At 35.5% G+C, this 19,410-nt stretch overlaps 1 protein-coding gene across 2 annotated transcripts in view; it reads right to left on the reverse strand.

Annotated features, from left to right (window-relative positions):
- The window catches only part of LOC108343914 (remorin), a 41,442-nt gene that overhangs the window by 20,162 nt on the left and 1,870 nt on the right, over positions 1-19,410 (reverse strand). The window contains exon 5 of one of the 2 annotated variants that reach the window (XM_017582359.2): positions 18,841-19,279. The exons of the other annotated variant lie outside the window; for it this stretch is intronic. Coding sequence (XP_017437848.1) covers positions 19,085-19,279 — 195 coding nt within the window. The 3' untranslated portion in view covers positions 18,841-19,084. Of the gene's footprint in view, positions 1-18,840; positions 19,280-19,410 lie in introns of those variants that run through there. 2 annotated transcript variants of the gene reach the window in all.

Here is a 19,410-nt window from a genome sequence, read left to right on the forward strand (position 1 = left end):
TTTTGGTAGTCTCTAATTAAATTTTTGCACCTAAATTACGTTGCTTCTTGTCTATTAAATTAATAGATTTAAAAAAATACAAAATATGTGACTGTTTTTGACAACTCAAGCTGATTTTATATATAGAAAATTTAAATTGTTTACTAATATGGCTGGATCTGGAATTGAAATTTTTTATGTTTTCAGATAGATTTTTTATTCTTGTCATAAAAAACATTCAGACCATTTCATAGATATTGTCATCTGTCAAAAGACGAATGTTTTAAATTCCGGCAAAAACATTAAACAATAGAGAAAAAAAAAGATAAATAAAATGATTTAAGGAGTTAGTTATTGTAAACATTATTTTTTGGTTAAATAAAGATTAACTATTTATTTAAATATATGATTATCATTTATTTCTTTCATACATTCTCATATAATGGATTACATGATGAAAATCAAAACTCACGAAATAGTTTTGATTTTATTTCATACATTCATACATTCTCAAATCGACAATCTATTTCATTTTAAGCCAATTCCTTCATTGACTGCAACAATCACTTCCTTATAACTCACCTCAGCCTTTCTAATGCTGGATTCGTAGGAAACATACCTCCTCAAAATAAGAAAAAATCATTGAAAATTATTTGAAGAGTTAGTTAATTGTAAACAAATTGGTTAAATAAATTTTAACTATTTATTTAAATACATTATCCTTATTTACTTGTATCATACGTTTGTTTATTTTATACAATGAAGTACATTAGGCCTGTCAATAGAAATATTTTTGTTTTCATATTATTTTTGTGTCATGTAGTTTTCTAACCCATATTATGGGTTCAAAGATCCATTATTTAAAGTCTTTTTGATTTATTTGTTTTTGATCTATAAATATTTTCTAACCCATAAAATGGGCATGACTAGAAAGATAAGCAATATAAAGTCTTTGGATTAGTTTCATTTTTCTAACCCATAAAATGGATAGGTATAAAAGTCCATGTAAATTAATTCACTCATCTTATTATTAAAAAAAGACAAAACATATATGATGTTTTTTTACAACTAGTTTATAGTTTTTTCTTTAAAGAAAAACGTGGGTGACCATGTTAGATTTTAATAATTTATAGTGTTTTTTAGATTAAAAGTACAGTTTCTTAAAATTCAATCTTCAAACTTTTGTATTTATTTATATTTTCTCGTTTAAACATTTATTAAGTCTTAAAAAACCCTCAATATATTTTGTCAATAAAAAGTTGTTCAGAGTTTAACTTATATTTATCAAATACTAATAATTTTATAAGTTATATCAACAAGTTTTAGATATAAGTTAGGATTTATGAATTAATATTTCAAAATTCAAATAGTGAGAATGATAATAACACGTGTTGAAGATGTTGAGTAATTGATATTAATTTTGACTTCACACTCAATTAAAAGTAGATAATGAAGGAAAATATCTGAGTCAATTGAAGCATATTTGAAAAGAAAGAAGGTAGAAGAAGAATGTTAATATGTTATTGTTTAGTGCTGTAGGTATTATTAGAACATTCAACTGCAGCTAAACCAAATGCAGAAAAAAAGGACAGACTTTTGAAGTGAACTCTTTCTCTGGACGTAGAATTTAAATAAAGTCAACTAAGTTTTAGCACCTAAAATCACGTTGCTCCCAGTCAATTAAGCTGTTAAATTTAAAAAAAAATATAAACTTAGTATAGAAAATGAAAATAGTTAGATAGATAGCGTAAACATAAAAAGGCATTGCAGCACTGTATATAGGTTATTTGGTATGCATAACCCGAAGCACTTTTTTATAATGAAAGAAAAAACACTTGTTAAAATGAATTCCTTCCTTTTGATTATCGTGTTTGTTCATCTTTGTTGGGATTCTCTGAGTCTGAGTGCAGAGACAGTGTGCATTGGAAGTGAGAGAGAGACACTGATGAAGTTGAAGCATAATCTCATTGATCCTTCAAATAGACTTTCTTCTTGGAATGCTTCTCTCAATCCTAATTGCTGCCAGTGGCATGGAGTTCTCTGCAACTACGTTACATCCCACGTTGTAGAGCTTCACCTCAACACTCCATATCCTTCTTTCCTTTTTGATGTTTATGAAGAAGATGACGAAGAGGTTTACGAAGAAGCATACAAAGAGTATAGTAGAAGGGCATTCAGTGGAGAGATAAGTCCTTGTTTGGTTGATTTGAAGCATTTGAATTACTTGGATCTCAGCGTTAATCAATTTGGTAGGAAGCCAATTCCTTCTTTCATTGCAACAATAACTTCGTTAACTCACCTCAACCTTTCCCGTGCTGGATTCATGGGGAACATTCCTCCTCAGATTGGAAATCTATCCAATTTGCTCTATCTTGATTTTAGTTATGCTGCCAACGGAACAATTCCTTCCCAGATAGGGAATCTCTCCAACTTGCTCCACCTCCAACTTAGTGAAGGATATAATGAAAATGTTGATTGGCTGCCAAGTCTTTCCAAACTTCACTATCTTGACTTGAGTGACAATGATTCACCAGGAAGAGGTATGCCAATTCCTTCTTTTCTGGGCTTAATGACCAACTTAATTCACTTGGACCTCTCTTATTCTGGATTTATCGGCAACATTCCTCCCCAGATTGGTAATCTTTCCAATTTGGCGTATCTAGACTTAAGTTATGTTGCCAATGGAACTATTCCCTCTCAAATTGGAAATCTCTCTAACTTGCTTTACCTTGATCTTCGAAGTGGTTATTCAATTGACAAAATTTTGTTTGTTGGAAATGTTGATTGGTTGTCAAGTCTTTCAAAACTTGAATATCTTGATTTGGGAGGTTCAAACCTATCCCAATCATTTCAATTGCTTCACACCCTCCAACTTCTTTCTTCTTTGAAGCACTTACATTTGTCAGAATGTACACTCCCTCGGTATAATCAACCATCCTTTGTTAACTTTTCGTCTCTCCTCACTCTTGATCTTTCCTATATTGCTTATCATTCTACAATTTCTTTTATTCCAAAGTGGGTATTTGGACTGAAAAAACTTGTTTCTTTTTTCATATATCATAACTACTTTGAAGGTCCAATTCCTGATGGTCTTAGAAACCTCACACTTCTTGAAAATCTTGATTTGCATGGAAATTCATTATCATCTATACCTCATTGGCTTTTTGGTGTTCTTTCTCATCTCAAATTCTTGGACCTATCAGGTAACAACTTACAAGGGAATATTCCTGAATTAGAAAATGTGACTTCTCTAGTTAAACTTGATCTATCATTCAATAAACTCGAAGGTCCAATTCCAACTTCTTTAGGAAAGGTGACTACTCTGGTTAAACTTGATCTATCATTCAATAAACTTGAAGGCAATCTAACACTAGATTATTATGGCAACAAAGTCGATGGTGAACATCCAAAATCACTTGGAAAACTTTCATCATTGAGAGTTCTTAAGTTGTCTTCAAATAAACTTGGTGGAAATCCATTTAAAAGTCTTGGATCACTCTCGAAATTGTTACACCTTCACATTCATGACAATCATTTTCAAGGAGTTGTCAATGAAAGTCATCTTGAAAATCTTACAAGCTTGAAAGAGTTTTATGCATCAGGAAACAATTTGGCTTTAAAAGTGGGTCGCAATTGGCATCCTACTTTCAAACTTACCAGTTTGGATATGAGCTCTTGGCAATTAGGTCCCAACTTTCCATCATGGATTCACTCACAAAATGAACTTCAATATTTGGTGATGTCAAATACAGGGATTCTAGATTATATTCCCCATTACTTTTGGGAGGCTTGTTATTCTCTTGAATATTTAAACCTCTCTAATAATCATATTCATGGTAAGATTGAAAATTCATTGTCAAATCCAATATCTTTTGGCTTAGTTGATCTAAGCTCAAATCACTTGCATGGAAAGTTACCTTTCTTTTCTAGTCAGGCTGGATGGCTAGATCTCTCAAGTAATTCATTTTCTTCCATGAATGATTTCTTATGTTGCAAGCAGATTAAGATATTTAATTTGCTGAATCTCAATCTTGCTTCGAATAACTTATCAGGAAAAATACCTGATTGTTGGATAAAGTGGCCAAATTTGAAAAATGTAAATTTACAAAGCAACCATTTTGTTGGGAACATGCCCTTATCCATGGCCTCTTTAGCTGGGTTAGAGGCTTTGAACATCCGTAACAACTCATTATCAGGTATATTTCCTACTGCTTTGAAGAAGAACAAAAATTTGATATCCTTGGACATTGGAGAAAATAATCTTTCTGGAACTATTCCAACATGGATTGGACAAAAGTTGCCAAGAATTAAAATTCTTCGCCTTCGATCAAACAATTTTTCCGGTCATATTCCAAATGGCATATGTGATATGATATTTCTTCAGGATTTTGACCTTGCACAAAATAGTTTGTCTGGAAATATTCCAAATTGTTTAAACAACTTTAGTGCCATGTTCCTAAAAAACAAAAGTACAGATTTAATTATCCATACTAATGACATGACATCGGATACAATCAGTATTATCCTATGGACAAAAGGAAGGGCTTTATTGTACAATAGTATTCTTGGCTTGGTGACAAATGTTGATCTTTCTAATAATAACTTATCAGGAGAAATACCTAGAGAAATTACATATCTAGATGGTTTGATATATTTGAATTTATCTGGGAATCAATTGTCTGGCCAAATTCCACCAAGTATTGGCAATATGAGATTATTAGAATCTATTGATCTATCAAGGAATCAATTATCAGGAAAAATCCCTCCGACCATATCAAACTTGAGCTTTCTCAACAACTTAGATTTGTCTCATAACCATTTAGAGGGAAAAATTCCAACGGGCACTCAAATTCAAAGCTTTGAAGCATCAGACTTTGTTGGAAATAATTTGTGTGGTCCACCCCTACCCATCAATTGCAGTTCCGATCAACAAATTCCATATATTGACCACTCGAAAACAGAAAATGGTGGGCATGGAGTGAATTGGTTCTTGGTGAGCTTGACAGTTGGATTTATTGTGGGATTTTGGATAGTTATTGCTCCTTTGTTAATTTATAGATCATGGAGGTATGCATATTTTTCCTTCCTTGATAACATGTGGTATAAAGTACAATCATATTGGTGATTGTTGATTTGTAATGTAGCACTGTTGTTTTACTTGACCTTCATCTATCTCTATATAAATGTGTGTTTTACATTTATGTCTGTGTTAACACACATGTTTTTGTATTTTCTTCATCTTAAAATGCCAACAAGATTATGTTTTTCGTGTTTCTTATTTACATTATTAGTGTTTCGTGTTTCTGTATTATTTTAATAATCTAATTGATCTTATCCTCTTCTATTTCTTTCCTCATACCATTAATAGTTCTACTAGAATAAAATGCAATACATACATTTTGTGTCTGCTATTATTTTTGGGATGCACATATCATCAATACATACGTGAAAGTTTTATTAATTATATAAAGATTATTTTAGGATATCCTATTAATTAGGTCACATTTCTTATCAAACGAATTCAGGAAAAGTTGCTTATCTTTTATAAAATTCTATAAAAAAAAATAGAGAACCTTAAGGAAGTTCTTGAAAAAAATCAGAAACAAAAAAGTTTTGAAAAAAAAATCAAACCTTAAGGAAGTTAATCCTCCTGACAAATTTTTGGAATGAAGAAAATGTTTTGATTGGGACCGGTAATGTTCCTCATATGCTTTTAATTACGCTATCTCTTATGATGTGGTCTAATCCCTATTTCAAATAAAATTTCTGAATGAATTTTTTTTTTTATCAAGACCAGTAATGGTGGTTAGATGCTTTGGTTATAGGCTATCTTATGGTAGTGGCCTAATCCCTTTTCAATGAGATAATGATTATGACCAGGACCCTCTCCAAAGGAATGGTCACTGATTTTTTGGTATTGGCTCTATGCTAAGCAATAGTCAATTTCGGATTTTTCTTTGGATGTCGGTCCTCTGCTAAGTAATAATCGAATCCTAGTGACCTTTTCAAGTCCAGTTTTGTCTGACATTGTTATTGATATTTCGGCCCTTTGCAAAGTATTGGTCGAAGTCAATTTTCCTTTGAGATATTGGCCCTCTGCAAAGCATTGGTCGAAATCAAATCATTGGTGTCTTGACCCTCTGCAAAGCATTGGTCAAGCCCAATTTTTTTAAATTCTGTCATTAGTATCTCGACCCTCTGCAAAGCATTAGTCAAGTCCAATCCTTTTCTTTGAGATGTCGACCCTCTGCAAAGCATTGGTCAAACTCAAATCATTGGTATTTCGGCCCTCTACAAAGCATTGGTCGAACCCAATTTTTCTTTGAGATATCGGCCCTTCGCAAAGCATTGGTTGAACTCAAATCATTGGTGTCTTGGCTCTCTGCAAAGCATTGGTCAAGCCTAATTTTTTAAATTTTTTCATTGGTATCTCGACCCTCTGCAAAGCATTAGTCGAGTCCAATCCTTTCTTTAAAATGTTGACCCTCTGCAAAGCATTGATCAAATCCATGTTCTTCTTTACATACCCTCCACGAGGTTTGCATACCTCAATTCCTTCCTCTTGTATATTTTAATTTATTGTTGTTTATTTGTTTACTTTGTTTGTTTTGAAACCTGAACAAAATTAGTGTTTCTATCTTTACTTATCTTTTACTAAGATAATATGCAAATTATAAATTTTCTTATCATCTAGTAAAATCTAAGTAAAGAGGGACAACTGTCAACACTCAATTTTATCCGGATAAATTAAATTCATAAAAAAATAAAAAATACTATTTGTTTTATATTTGCACCCCAAATTAACTTTTAAACCCTTAGCTCAATGACCCAAAATAATTCTACATTTTTTTTACTTCCTCACCATTTTTTTCTTATGACACCCACTCTCCACATCACCTTCCACATCACCCTCTACATCACCTTCCACATAACATACATTTTTCATTTACTATTATATTTTTTATATATTTATTTTTATTTAATTTTTTTTCTAACTTTTCTAATTTTTCCACTTACCTTTCTTTATTATATTTTATTTCACCTTATTTTTCCACCCAGTTTTTATATTATTTTTTTCAGTTATTTTCCACATTAACTTTTACTATTTACTATATTTTATTTCATCTACTTTCTCCATCAACTTTTTATATTATTTCTTTCACTTATTTTTCACATTAACTTTTGCTATTTACTATATTTTAGTTCACCTACTTTCTCCACCAACTTTTTATATTATTTCTTTCACTTATTTTCTACATTAACTTTTACTATTTACTATATTTTATTTCACCTACTTTCTCCACCTACTTTTTATATTATTTCTTTTACTTATTTTCCACATTAACTTTTAGTATTCACTATATTTTATTTCACCTACTTTCTCCATTCACTTTTTATATTATTTCTTTCACATAATTTCCACATTAACTTTTACTATATTTTATTTCACCTAATTTCTCCACCAATTTTTTATATTATTTCTTTTACTTATTTTCCACCTTAACTTTTTCTATTTTTCCACTCATTTTTAAAAAAAATTATATTTTATTTAACACTTTCTCCATCCTTAACTCTATAAATATTCATCCATTCTTCACTCTATTTTTACACACAATTACATAATATTCATCTCTTCTCTCTCAAAACCTCTTCATTCCATCCCAAAACTCTACTTCATTTTTCTCTCACATTTTACTATTTCCTAATCCCTCTATACATATTAAATCACATACCACATTTCTACTAGAAGTCATCTTCTTCAGATTCTATCTACCTCTTCTCACAATTTATTACAAGTAAAGTTTTGCTTTATCATTTAAATCTTCAACAAGGTACACATATTTTTCTCATTTTATTTATATATGCATTTTGATCATTTTTTTAGTTTATAAATTTATCTTGTTTTCTACCACAATTTTATCTTATGTTTTTTCACATTTTTAATTCATAAATATTTCAACTCATCTCTCTTTCTTAATAAAAAGCAAAATAAAAAATGACAAAAATATATAAAACTTTAAAAAATATATAATAATATAAATAACAGTATGAGTACTCGTGCGATCGTACGCATCAGCCTAGTACTCATTACCCAAAATATAAAAATAAACAAAAAAATCATGAGTGCTTGTGCGATTGTACACATCAGCCTAGTGCTCACTACGCAAAACAATAACTTAAACTAAAAAAAGTTGTATGAGTACTCATGCGATCGCAGCCTAGTGCTCATTACGCAAAACAGTAAAATAAACCAAAAATTTTTGTGAATACTCGTGCGATCGTACGCATCAGCCTATTGTTCATTAAGCAAAACTCTAAATATTATATCAAAATACCAAAAAAAATGTAAAATCTCCAAAAAGCTAAAAATATCAAATTCTCATGCACCGTTAGTCGGAGTCACTCGGAGAAACACATGGTCCCTAGCTACAAACTCTAACGGCCTGCGCCTCTGATCAGCATAGGACTTCTGCCTATTTTGAGATGCCCGCATCCTTGTCTGTATAAGCTTTACTTTCTCTGTAGTCTGTTGAACTATCTCTGGCTCCGTTAACACAAACTCTCCTTCCTGAAACCAACACAAAGGTGTTCTACAACGTCTCCCATACAGGGCTTCAAACGGAGTCATATCGATACTGGCCTGATAGCTGTTATTATAAGTGAACTCAACCAGTGGTAATATATCATCCCATACTCCTAGGTGGTCTAAAATACAAGTCCTTAACAAATCTTCAAGCGATTGGATCGTTCGCTCGGACTGGCCATCTGTTTGGGGATGATAAGCCGAGCTCATCTGTAGTCTGCTTCCCATTTCACTTTAAAGGGTCTGCCAAAACCTGGATGGGAATCTTGGGTCTCTATCTGATACAATACTTGAAGGCACCCCATGCAATCTCACTATCTCCTTAACATATAGTTGCGCCAACTTTGTCATACACATTCTCAAATCGATTGCCAAGAAGTGGGCACTCTTGGTCAATCGGTCCACTATTACCCATATTGCATCATGTTTCCGAATAATGCGTGGCAAATGGGTAACGAAGTCCATAGCGATGTTATCCCATTTCCACTCTGGAATCTCCAACGGTTGTAACAAACCTTCAGGTCTTTGATGTTCCACTTTTGCCTTTTGACAAGTCAAGCAAGAAGCCACAAACCGTGCCACGTCCCTTTTCATACCCGACCACCAGAAGGACTTCTTGAGGTCTTGGTACATCTTTGTCATGCCTGGATGCATGCTAAAACGACTTTTGTGACCTTCTTCCATGATTAATTTCTTCAATCCTGAACTGCTAGGGATACAGACTCTGTCTTTGAATCTCAAAATACCATCGGCCCCCAAGACAAAATATTTACCTTGTTCAGTTCCAATCAAACTAGCTGACGTCTGGAGTTCAATATCCTTCGGCTGTTCTTCTTTAACACGCTTCAACAAGTCATTGGACACCACCAAATTACTGCATCTGATGCTGTCAGCTTCAAATTCTACTTGTAACCTCAAATCTCTGAAGCTTGCTACCAGCTCTAATTCTCTGATCATCAATGAGGATATATGCACTGCCTTTCTGCTCAATGCATCTGCCACTACATTGGCTTTCCCAAGATGGTATAAAAGGTCAAAGTCATAATCCTTAAGGAATTCTATCCATCTCCTTTGCCTCATGTTAAGCTCCTTCTGATCAAAGAGGTATCTCAGGCTCTTATGATCATTGAACACCTGAAATTGCGCACCATACAGGTAGTGTCTCCAAATCTTCAAAGCAAATACTACATCCGCCAACTCCAAGTCATGAGTGGGGTAATTCTTCTCATGAACCTTGAGTTATCTCGATGCATACGCCACTACCTTCTTCTCCTGCATCAGTACACACCCTAATCCCTGATGAGAGGCATCACAGAAAACCTCAAAAAGTTTACATGTGTCAGGGATAATCAAAACTGGTGCACTAGTCAACCTTTTCTTTAGCTCTTGAAAGCTAGTTTCACAACGGTCTGTCCAAACAAAAGGTTGATCCTTCCTAGTCAATTGCGTCAACGGTGCCACAATTCGGGAAAAGTTCTCAATAAAATGGCGATAGTAGCCCGCTAAACCCACAAAGCTCCTGACCTCAGTAACAGTCTTAGGTCTTTCCCACTGAAGTACTGCTTGCACCTTAGCGGGATCAACAGAAATTCCTCCCGCTGAAATCACGTGGCCAAGAAAAAGAACTTCTTCCATCCAAAATTCACACTTAGACAACTTAGCATACAATCTTCTTTCTCTCAGCACTTCAAGCACTGCCCTAAGGTGATCTTCATGTTCTTCTCGAGTCTTAGAATAGACAAGTATGTCATCTATAAATACCACCACGAACTTGTCCAAGAAGGGTCTGAAAATTTGATTCATATAGTCCATGAAAATGGCTGGAGCATTAGTCACACCAAAAGGCATAACCACATATTCATAGTGGCCATATCTAGACCTGAACGCCGTCTTCTGCACATCATCTGCTTTTACTAAGATCTGATGATAACCCGACCTCAGATCAATCTTAGAGAATATTGTAGCTCCGTGTAGTTGATCCATCAAATCATCTATTCTCGGCAACGGATACTTATTCTTGATCGTCAACTTATTCAGTTGTCGATAATCAACGCACAATCTCGAACTACCATCTTTCTTCTTTACTAGTAACACTGGTGCTCCCCAAGGCGAGGCACTAGGTCGGATAAACTGTTTCTCCAACAGGTCTTCAATCTGCTTCTTTAACTCTACCAATTCTGCTGGAGCCATCCTATAAGGAGCTATAGAAACTGGTCCTGCTCCTGAGACCAAATCAATAGAGAACTCCACCTCACGTGGAGGAGGTAAACCCGGAACTTCTTCAGGAAAAACATCCAAGAAGTCGTTCACAACTGTAAGGTTTACACTCTGACTCTCCTGCGTCGCATGATCTGAAACTTGCGTCGCTTCTATATGTGATAGCACTAAAAAGCAACTAGCGCCTTCCAGGAGGTCTTGTCTCAAGACGCCAATCGACAAAGACATATCTTTGTCTTTATCAGGAAATATCAACTTCTTACTACCATAGTCGATGAGGATGTGATTAGTAGATAGCCAATCCATTCCCAAGATTACTTCTAATCCTTGCAAAGGTAAACAGATGAGGTTTACCTTGAACTGACGTCCTTCTATGACAATTGGACACCGGACACACATAGAAGATGTTCTAACTAACCCCGATGCTGGTGTAGACACCACTAGATCAAAGTCTAATCCCTCTACAGGCATACCCAACTTCTCAACACATGCCTCCGATATGAAGGAGTGTGTTGCCCCCGAATCAAAAAGTACAACACAAGGCACTCCAAACAGTAAACAATTGCTGATGATGAGATTACCTGATTTGACTGCCTCTGATCCTGTCATAGCATATACTTTGTCCACCGCTTAAGGTCTGTCACCTCCTCTGGGTGGAGGCAAACCAGTCCTCTGTACCGGAGACCTTGATTCTACTGCAGAAGAACACTCATTAGCAAAGTGTCCTTCTTTCCCACACTTGAAGCATTTCCTTGCGTTACTTTCCATAGGACAGTTGTTCCGATAGTGAGGTCCTCCACAGGTATAACATCTAACGGTGCCGGATGGCCTGGCTGGTCTTGACTGCACCGATGGGTGATAGGATGAACCCCTAGACCCAGAAGAGAAAGATGGTCTAGCGTAAGGGGTCTTCTTAATGCTAATTCCACCACGAGATCCAGATGGTCCCCCACTCCTAGCAGGCTGACTCTGTTGTCCCCCAGATTCCCTTTTCGTCTTCTCTAGATCACGGGACATCTCTACCAAAGTAGGGAACTCTCTGATGCGCAATCCTTTTACAAGCAGCTTGATATCACTTCTCAGGCCATTCTCAAACTTTCTGCATTGCCATTCTTCATCCACTGCCATAGTGTTGAAGCGAAGTAAGTGTTTGAAGCGATCTGCATACTCTCTCACACTGTCAGGGAAGTACTCAGCGTAGAATTTGACTCTAAACAACTCCCAGGTAATAGGAGTCCTATTCCTTTCAAGGATCATCTTCATGCTGCTCCACCAATGGCCAGCTTCTCCGGTCAACAGATATTGAGTATAGGCCAATTTCTTCTCATCACGACACCCCTTAGCTTCAAATATCCTCTCCATATCCCTGAACCAATGGTCAGCTTCATCAGGGTTGCACTTTCCAGTGAATCTAGCTGGGTGATGTTGGAGAAAGTTTTCCAAGCTCCACTCTTGGACTGGAATAGCGAAGGAACACTTGGAGTGGTTCTACCGCTAGTCAACACATCCAGGAAGGAGGAGATCTAGATGTCATCTTTTGTTCAAACAGAGAGAAAAACTATTAGTCTAACTTAATGAAACTAATGTAACTTCTTACAAACTGGCCAGAATTCACAATTACAAACAGTGCACACCCACAACCTACAGGTTTCTAAGGAAGAACTGCTCTGATACCATCTGTAACGCCCCGACAACTCACAGGGACCATCGACTGCCCCCACAGATCACCACTAGGCTTTCCAGTGTGCTTTGTCCTCACTCGCACACTTTTCGGGAAAACTTTCCAGAAGGTCACCCATCCTAGAATTACTCCAGGCTAGGCACGCTTAACCATGGAGTTCTTATGAGTCAGGCTACCGAAAAGCAAATGCATTTTGGTGATATGAGAAGCCAAATCAATCCCTTTAAGCTATCCTTCAACCGTATAGTCCCATACCTATACAGTCTCCAGATCCCTCTCATTCTGGTGTATGTTCGATTCATCCATGTGTCCCTTCCACCGGAAATGTAAGGACCTAATCTTTTTTTTTATTATTTTAAAAGGGGATGGGGGGAGCAATCAGTGTAGAGAAGCACCATTGCCATAAAAAGAGGAAAATTTTGTTTTATTTGGAAGATGGGCCTTGTAATATTTGATCTATATACGTTCGTCCAAAAGGTGTTTACCTATTTGTTTTCGTAGAAATTGATCTATATGCGTTCGTCCAAACTGTGTTCACTTTTCTTACTGCTCGTCCAAACAAAATTTGTATTTGATCCATATGTGCATTCGTCCAGACAGTATTCCTAGTGATCAGATAGTGTTCGTCTTTTTGAGCGTTCGCCCAGACAGTATTCCTACTGATCAGATAGTGTTTGTCTTTTGGAGCGTTCGTCCCTTGGTAGCAGCGAGCGTTCGGTCTTGATGTTGCTGGTTCTCAGGCAGCGAGCGTCATAGGTATTAGTGAGCGTTCGGTCTTGATGTTGCTGGTCCTCAGGTAGCGAGCGTCCAGTTTTCATGTTGCTTGTTCTCAGTTAGCGAGCGTCCCTGCGTAGTAACGAGCGTTCATATTAATAGCGTTCGGTTTCATAACGTTCGTCCAAACTGTACTCGACCTTACATTTTGCAGTCTGATAGCGTACGTTCTTGTAGTGTTCGTCCTAAGCTTTTAATGTTGGGTTCCAAGGCTAATTGTTGTTGTTTTGGATTGAATTAAGTGTGTGAAATGATTAGTATGAACGTGGGAATGAATTGTTCTAAAAGTATATGAGATATGTTGGATTATTGATAATATAACTGTGAACCGTACGTATATGAGCATGTGAGCTGTATGTAGAGGAGTATGTGAACTGTACGTATATAAGTATGAAATGGACATCTCAGGGTGAGATGATTGAAAGTGGTGGTGTGGTGTATAGTGGTTGTTCTGTATAACTGTAGGACGCTTTGAAATGGTATGTCTATCCCTACACTCAAAGCATTGTTCATACTCAAGTAGAGAAGAACAATGTAAGTGGTGAGAGTAGAGGGAGGTCCTCGTCTATAGTCTTTGAATTTAGACATAGACAGTTTGGGGGGATTTACCTTGCTAGTGTTGGGTATGGCCAGCTGAACTATGCAAGTGCAAAGACGACCAATAGTGCGACAGTTATACCAATCCGGATGAGTCGTGTGAGTGTGTGAGTTGTGGTTTAATGAGCATGCCTAAATTGTTCTTTATATGAATCTATGTATGATAACATGAATTACCTATGATATATGTATAACATGCTTTTTATATCTAGCTCACCCTTGCATTGTTTTTGTTATGTGCTGTTTGGGTATGTTTCGTTGGCGATGATCATCCACTTGGATGGGAGTAGATGTTGTCGAGGAGATTCCCCTGGAGCAAGAGCTAGAGGATACCGAGGTTGCGGTTTAGTCTGCTAGGAACTTTTCTATTCGAACACTTGTAGTGTTCAATCCTTTAAACTGTTTAAGTTTAAATTCTCGTTTATTTTATTTCTAGATGACTGTAATTCCGCACTTAAATTACACGTCATATTCTGATTGTTCTCTATATTTGAATGTTGACGTCTTTATTATATAATATTGGTTATTATATAGTCGGGATGTTACATTGATGGTATCAGAGCCTAGCCTCTCCCAGTACGGTGTGGTTCGAGGACGAACCATTCGGAAGTTGGTGGGCATGTGACACCCGGGCACTAATAAGAGGGCGGGGAGTGACGCCGGTGCAGGGAGCATGGTGCAGGGGGCACAGACAAGGAGCGGCTCCTGGCAAGGCTTCCGGTGGAAGGGACACATGGATGAATCGAACATACACCGGAATGAGAGGGATCTGGAGACTGTATAGGTATGAGACTATACGGTTGAATGATAGCTTAAAGGGATTGATTTGGCTACTCATATCACCAAAATGCATTTGCTTTTCGGTAGCCTGACTCATAAGAACTCCATGGTTAAGCGTGCTTAGCCTGGAGTAATTCTGGGATGGGTAATGCACACAACCAGCTCATCTTCAATCAATGACGATCACATCTTTAACCATCTCCATCCCCAAGCGACCAAAAAGTGTAAAGTTCTTGCTGCATTGGGTTGGGTAAAGACAAGTGTCAAATAACTGGGAACTAAAATCTAAAGTTTTGCACAATGAAGTGAACACAAGTCATGTAATGAATTTTTAAGTGAAAATAATATTGTTTTATCTTTTAAGTATGTTATGAAGAATTTAGTTTTTAAGCTTCAAATATGAAATTATATCTCTTAAAAAAAGTTTCTAACAGGTTTTAGCCTGTGTTCACTTGAAGGTGATTTTCTGTTCACAAGAAATAGCAAGGATGGATTTGCGAGAGAGTGTTCGCTTGAACAGATTTTACTGTTCAGACGCGAATGCGAGCGATGAAATACAAGACGGGTCGTGTTCGGTTGAGAAGAAAAACGAAGACGGGTGAAGATGGATTTGCAGGATGCCATGGTTTTTCATCACTTGCGAAAGAGATTTGGAGGGATAGTTACTTAAATGTCACGTATACCCTTAACCTATTATACAATTCTTGGTGTGTATATCTGTTTAATATTCCAAGAAGTTAAAATTAAAAAGTGCAGACGTGAAGAAGAATAGTTGAATACGCTTTTACTATTGCTACTGTAGGTGCCTTGAGGTGTCTACGCAGCTAGTGCTCAAAGTGTAATATGTTCGGTTTCTTCCATTGACGACAAAGAGCAACGCCTGTTCCTTCTATTGACGAAGAACAGCAACGCCTGAGGTTAGTATTGCAGTATCTTTTTTGTCCAATTTTCTTGTTCTTTATGACTTGCAAGGTTGTAGATGAGGACGAAGAAGGAGTTGATGCCATGAAGAAGAATGTGTTAAGTGGAATGCGCATGTTATTAGGTGAAGAAGACGATGAACAATGCTTAATCACGAAAATGAAGAATGCGTATTCAGTTCCATACCTAGAGTATTCGGTTCGGGAGCTTCTCACCATTCGCACACAAGTTGTATTCAGTCAAGCGCAATAGTATTCGGTTCCCCATTCTCACACATCTCGCACAACCCCGGTTCCCCATTCTGGAAATAACAGCGTATTCGGTTTCCCCTTTTGGCAACAGTGCTGATTCCGTGATGGTGCGGGTTCCTTCCAGCATTGCAGGGAAGCTTGGCGTGGAGGTGGAGGCCGCCTGAAGCGTGACGAACCTGGAAAATGCAGAAAGCCTAACCTGGAGAAGCTCCATTCCAGCATTGCAAGCTTTGTAGGCATTGCAGAGAGCTTCATTCCATAATTCTTGAAGCAGTCCACGAACTTGGTGACGGAGACGGTGGATGTAACACTCATGAAAAATATTTATAATAGTAAATTTTAGCATTTTATTAGTAATAATGATTTTAATGGATAGAAAATAGAAAATTATGGTAGAAAAATTTAAATTGTTGATATAAAATTATAGTAATTCTAGAAGGAGAGGTTCAAATTTTTATAACTTATTTAGGATTTATTTTAAGAAAATCGAATAGTAAAAAGTAAATAGTAAAAAGTGAATAGTAAAAAAAAATTGGAAGGATAAGAATTCCTACGTAGCATGGAAGGAGTTAGGATCAGATTTGATCAAGTGGATGATTAAAATATTATTTTAAAATAATAAATAATATTAAAAAATTTATTAAATAGTAAAATTTTTTACCTATAAATAGTCATGGGAGGGAAGGGTATTCTGCACAAAGAGAGGAAGAATCAAGAGAGAAATCTTGAAATTTAGAGAAGAAAGAGTTAGGAAGAAATTTTAGTTGTAAGAAGAGTAGAGATTCTGAAGAGTTTTCGGGAAACAGCTTCTAGTAGGAAAATAATTTTGGAGAACAGGTAGGGGAGCTAACCTTTCTAAGCTTTTATATTATGATTTAGTACTGTTTTATTACTATTCATGTCTTGAAATTTTGTGTGAATATTGTTAATGCTTATTGTATATCTATCTATATTGAATTTATGTGTTAATATTATATGTTGTTGTTTTGAATCTGTAAATAAGAAATTTGTTAAAACTAGTTGAGGAACACTTTGGCTAATGAAAGACTTGGTACTTAAGTTGTCCATTGTGACGCACCTCTCTTTCCTGGAAGTTTACTCGACAAGTTTTTAACTTAAATCTTGTTGAACAGATTATGTACTGTTAAACTATTGTGCAATATATCTCATTGGAATGAATTCATGTTATTATGGTAGATACGAAATTATGAATTATAATTGTGATGGTAGGATAGAGGAATCTTAAAAACCGGAGTTGGTACATCCCTGATCATAAAGCAGCCCTGGTCAAATCCAGTAAGTTGTGACTAGTCATATGTACTGGCGTTTATGGTGAGTTTGATTCGTCAAACATTTGATTCTTCTCCGGTGACCATTTATGGTGATATTTTAGAATTTTTAATTTATTTTATGATATATTCAGTTTGTATGATTTCTGCGATGATTGGATTTTATTGGATTTGAATTTATGCATCTGAACATAGTTGTGAACTATAATGATGTGATTTATGTGGGAAGTATGTGAATGTATGAGATATGTTGGATTCACTGTGATAATATGATGGTATCCGGTTATTCATGTCTTGGGTTAAATTTCAAAGTGACAGTATGGTTCATGGACGTAATTCCATGATCCTCAAGGAGAGGATACATGGTGGTGCCCTGGTAGTGTTTAGAATGAAAGTAGAAGCTCAGTCTTGGGGGTCATCCTGAAACTCCAATGGTCTTTCTTCTCATGTAGAGAGGATTGAACCATGTAGTGAGGAGTAGCAGGAGGTCCTAGTCTTGGGTGCTTCCAATATGGCCCAAAGTGAGTGATAACGGACTAACCTCGTGAGAGTGGTAGGGTGGGGGAGCCCAAGTTTCATAAGCCACCACGAGTGCAAGACCCGTCATAGCTCGACTATCATTCTAGTCCGGACGAGTCGGTTTATAAAGTAACAAGTCCTGTGATGTCATTTTACCATGTTTGAGTGATTTTTGCATGTCGTGTGAGGTTGAATAACATGCTTTTTATGTCTAGCTCACCCATACTTGTTTGTGTTTGGGTATATGCAATGATCACCCACTTAGGTGGGAGCAGATGGCAAGGAGAATACTTTGAAAACAGTTCTTGATGGGAATCGCAGTGCTGCAGTTTAGATTAGCTCTGGAGCAACCCCTGACCCTTTTATTCTCTCATCTTTCTTCTTCCTTTCCATTGTCTTAGGCATGCCATCGTCGAGGAATTAGCAAAGTTTGGAGCAGCCATTCATGTTTGTTCACGGAAGCAAGATGATTGATATATACGTGGATCAATCTTTTTAAAAGTTTAATTGTAATTTTACTTTTATAATTAAATATTTCAAAATTATTTAAGTTTTAATTATTTTAAAAATATAAACTCAATTGAAACATAATATTCATTTCATCCATTGCAGGTGCTAAAGCTATTCCAAGTTTATCTGCTTATGCAGCCGCTAAAGGTATCATACTAATTTCTTTTTCCAGTTTTCCCATATAATAATATTATTACGAATCTAACTTGTTGATTTGAACGAAATATATAATTTGATTCGGGAGCCATGGATGAATTCACCAAGAACGTAACATTGGAGTAGGTAAAGGATAAATTCATAGTATTACAAATAAATATTATATTTAAAAATAAATTTATTTTATTAAATTATAATTTTTTTAATTTTTAAAAATTAATTTTAAAAATTATTTTAAATTTTTAATCATTATAAATATTTTTACAATTAAATATAATATTAACAAATATCAATTTATATTACCTTAATCACTAGAAGTATTTTGATAATTTATAATTTTTACTAATTAAACAAATTTTTTAATTCTGTCACATTAATCAAATCTTACATTAATTCTCACAAATTTTATTTTCAAATCCATTTTCAATTACTTTCAAATCTACTCAAACAAACAATAAAAAATTTATCCTCAAATTTATTCAATCACTCTCCTCAAATCATCTATCCCAAATTATATGAAAAACTAGTTCTTAGACTCAAAGGCCAAAGATACAGAGGATTCAAATAATGTAGGTGAATGAGTTGATGGCAGAAACAACTAATGCAGAGATTGAATCATTAAATTTGTTTATCCACAGAGTAGTTGATATATACAGGCCAATGTGTCGGTTGCACCCATAATAAATGAACATCACTAAATCAACATCATATATACTAAAGAAACTCACACTTTCATGCATGATACTTTAATGGTCATAGATACACAATAATAATAATAATAATAATTAACACTTTTTGTTTTAGACAATGTTTTATGTTTGAAGGTTTAGAAACAGCCTAGGAGTTTCTTTGGAGCTGTTCCAGTTGCTCTATACTTTGCAGCTGTCTCCTCTGCCTTCAGAAGATCTTCCCCTTTCTTTGCCTCAATTACTGCTCTTTTCTCTTCAGCTTCCTTGTGAATTGAAGCTATTTTGTTCTTTATCTTTTCTGCATATTCTGCTTTTTGCTTCTCCAATTGTTCCTGCTCATGCAAAAATCAAAAATCAACTTTAATTTGTTCCTCTCTTTGGTCACATTCAATGTAGAAAGCATTGAATGTGAAAATGTGAAATAGAAGAAAAAGAACACATAAAACTTGTTAGAATTGGCAAT

This window comes from Vigna angularis, chromosome 8 (genome assembly GCF_016808095.1).
Source record: "Vigna angularis cultivar LongXiaoDou No.4 chromosome 8, ASM1680809v1, whole genome shotgun sequence".
Classification (NCBI taxonomy): Eukaryota; Viridiplantae; Streptophyta; class Magnoliopsida; order Fabales; family Fabaceae; genus Vigna; species Vigna angularis.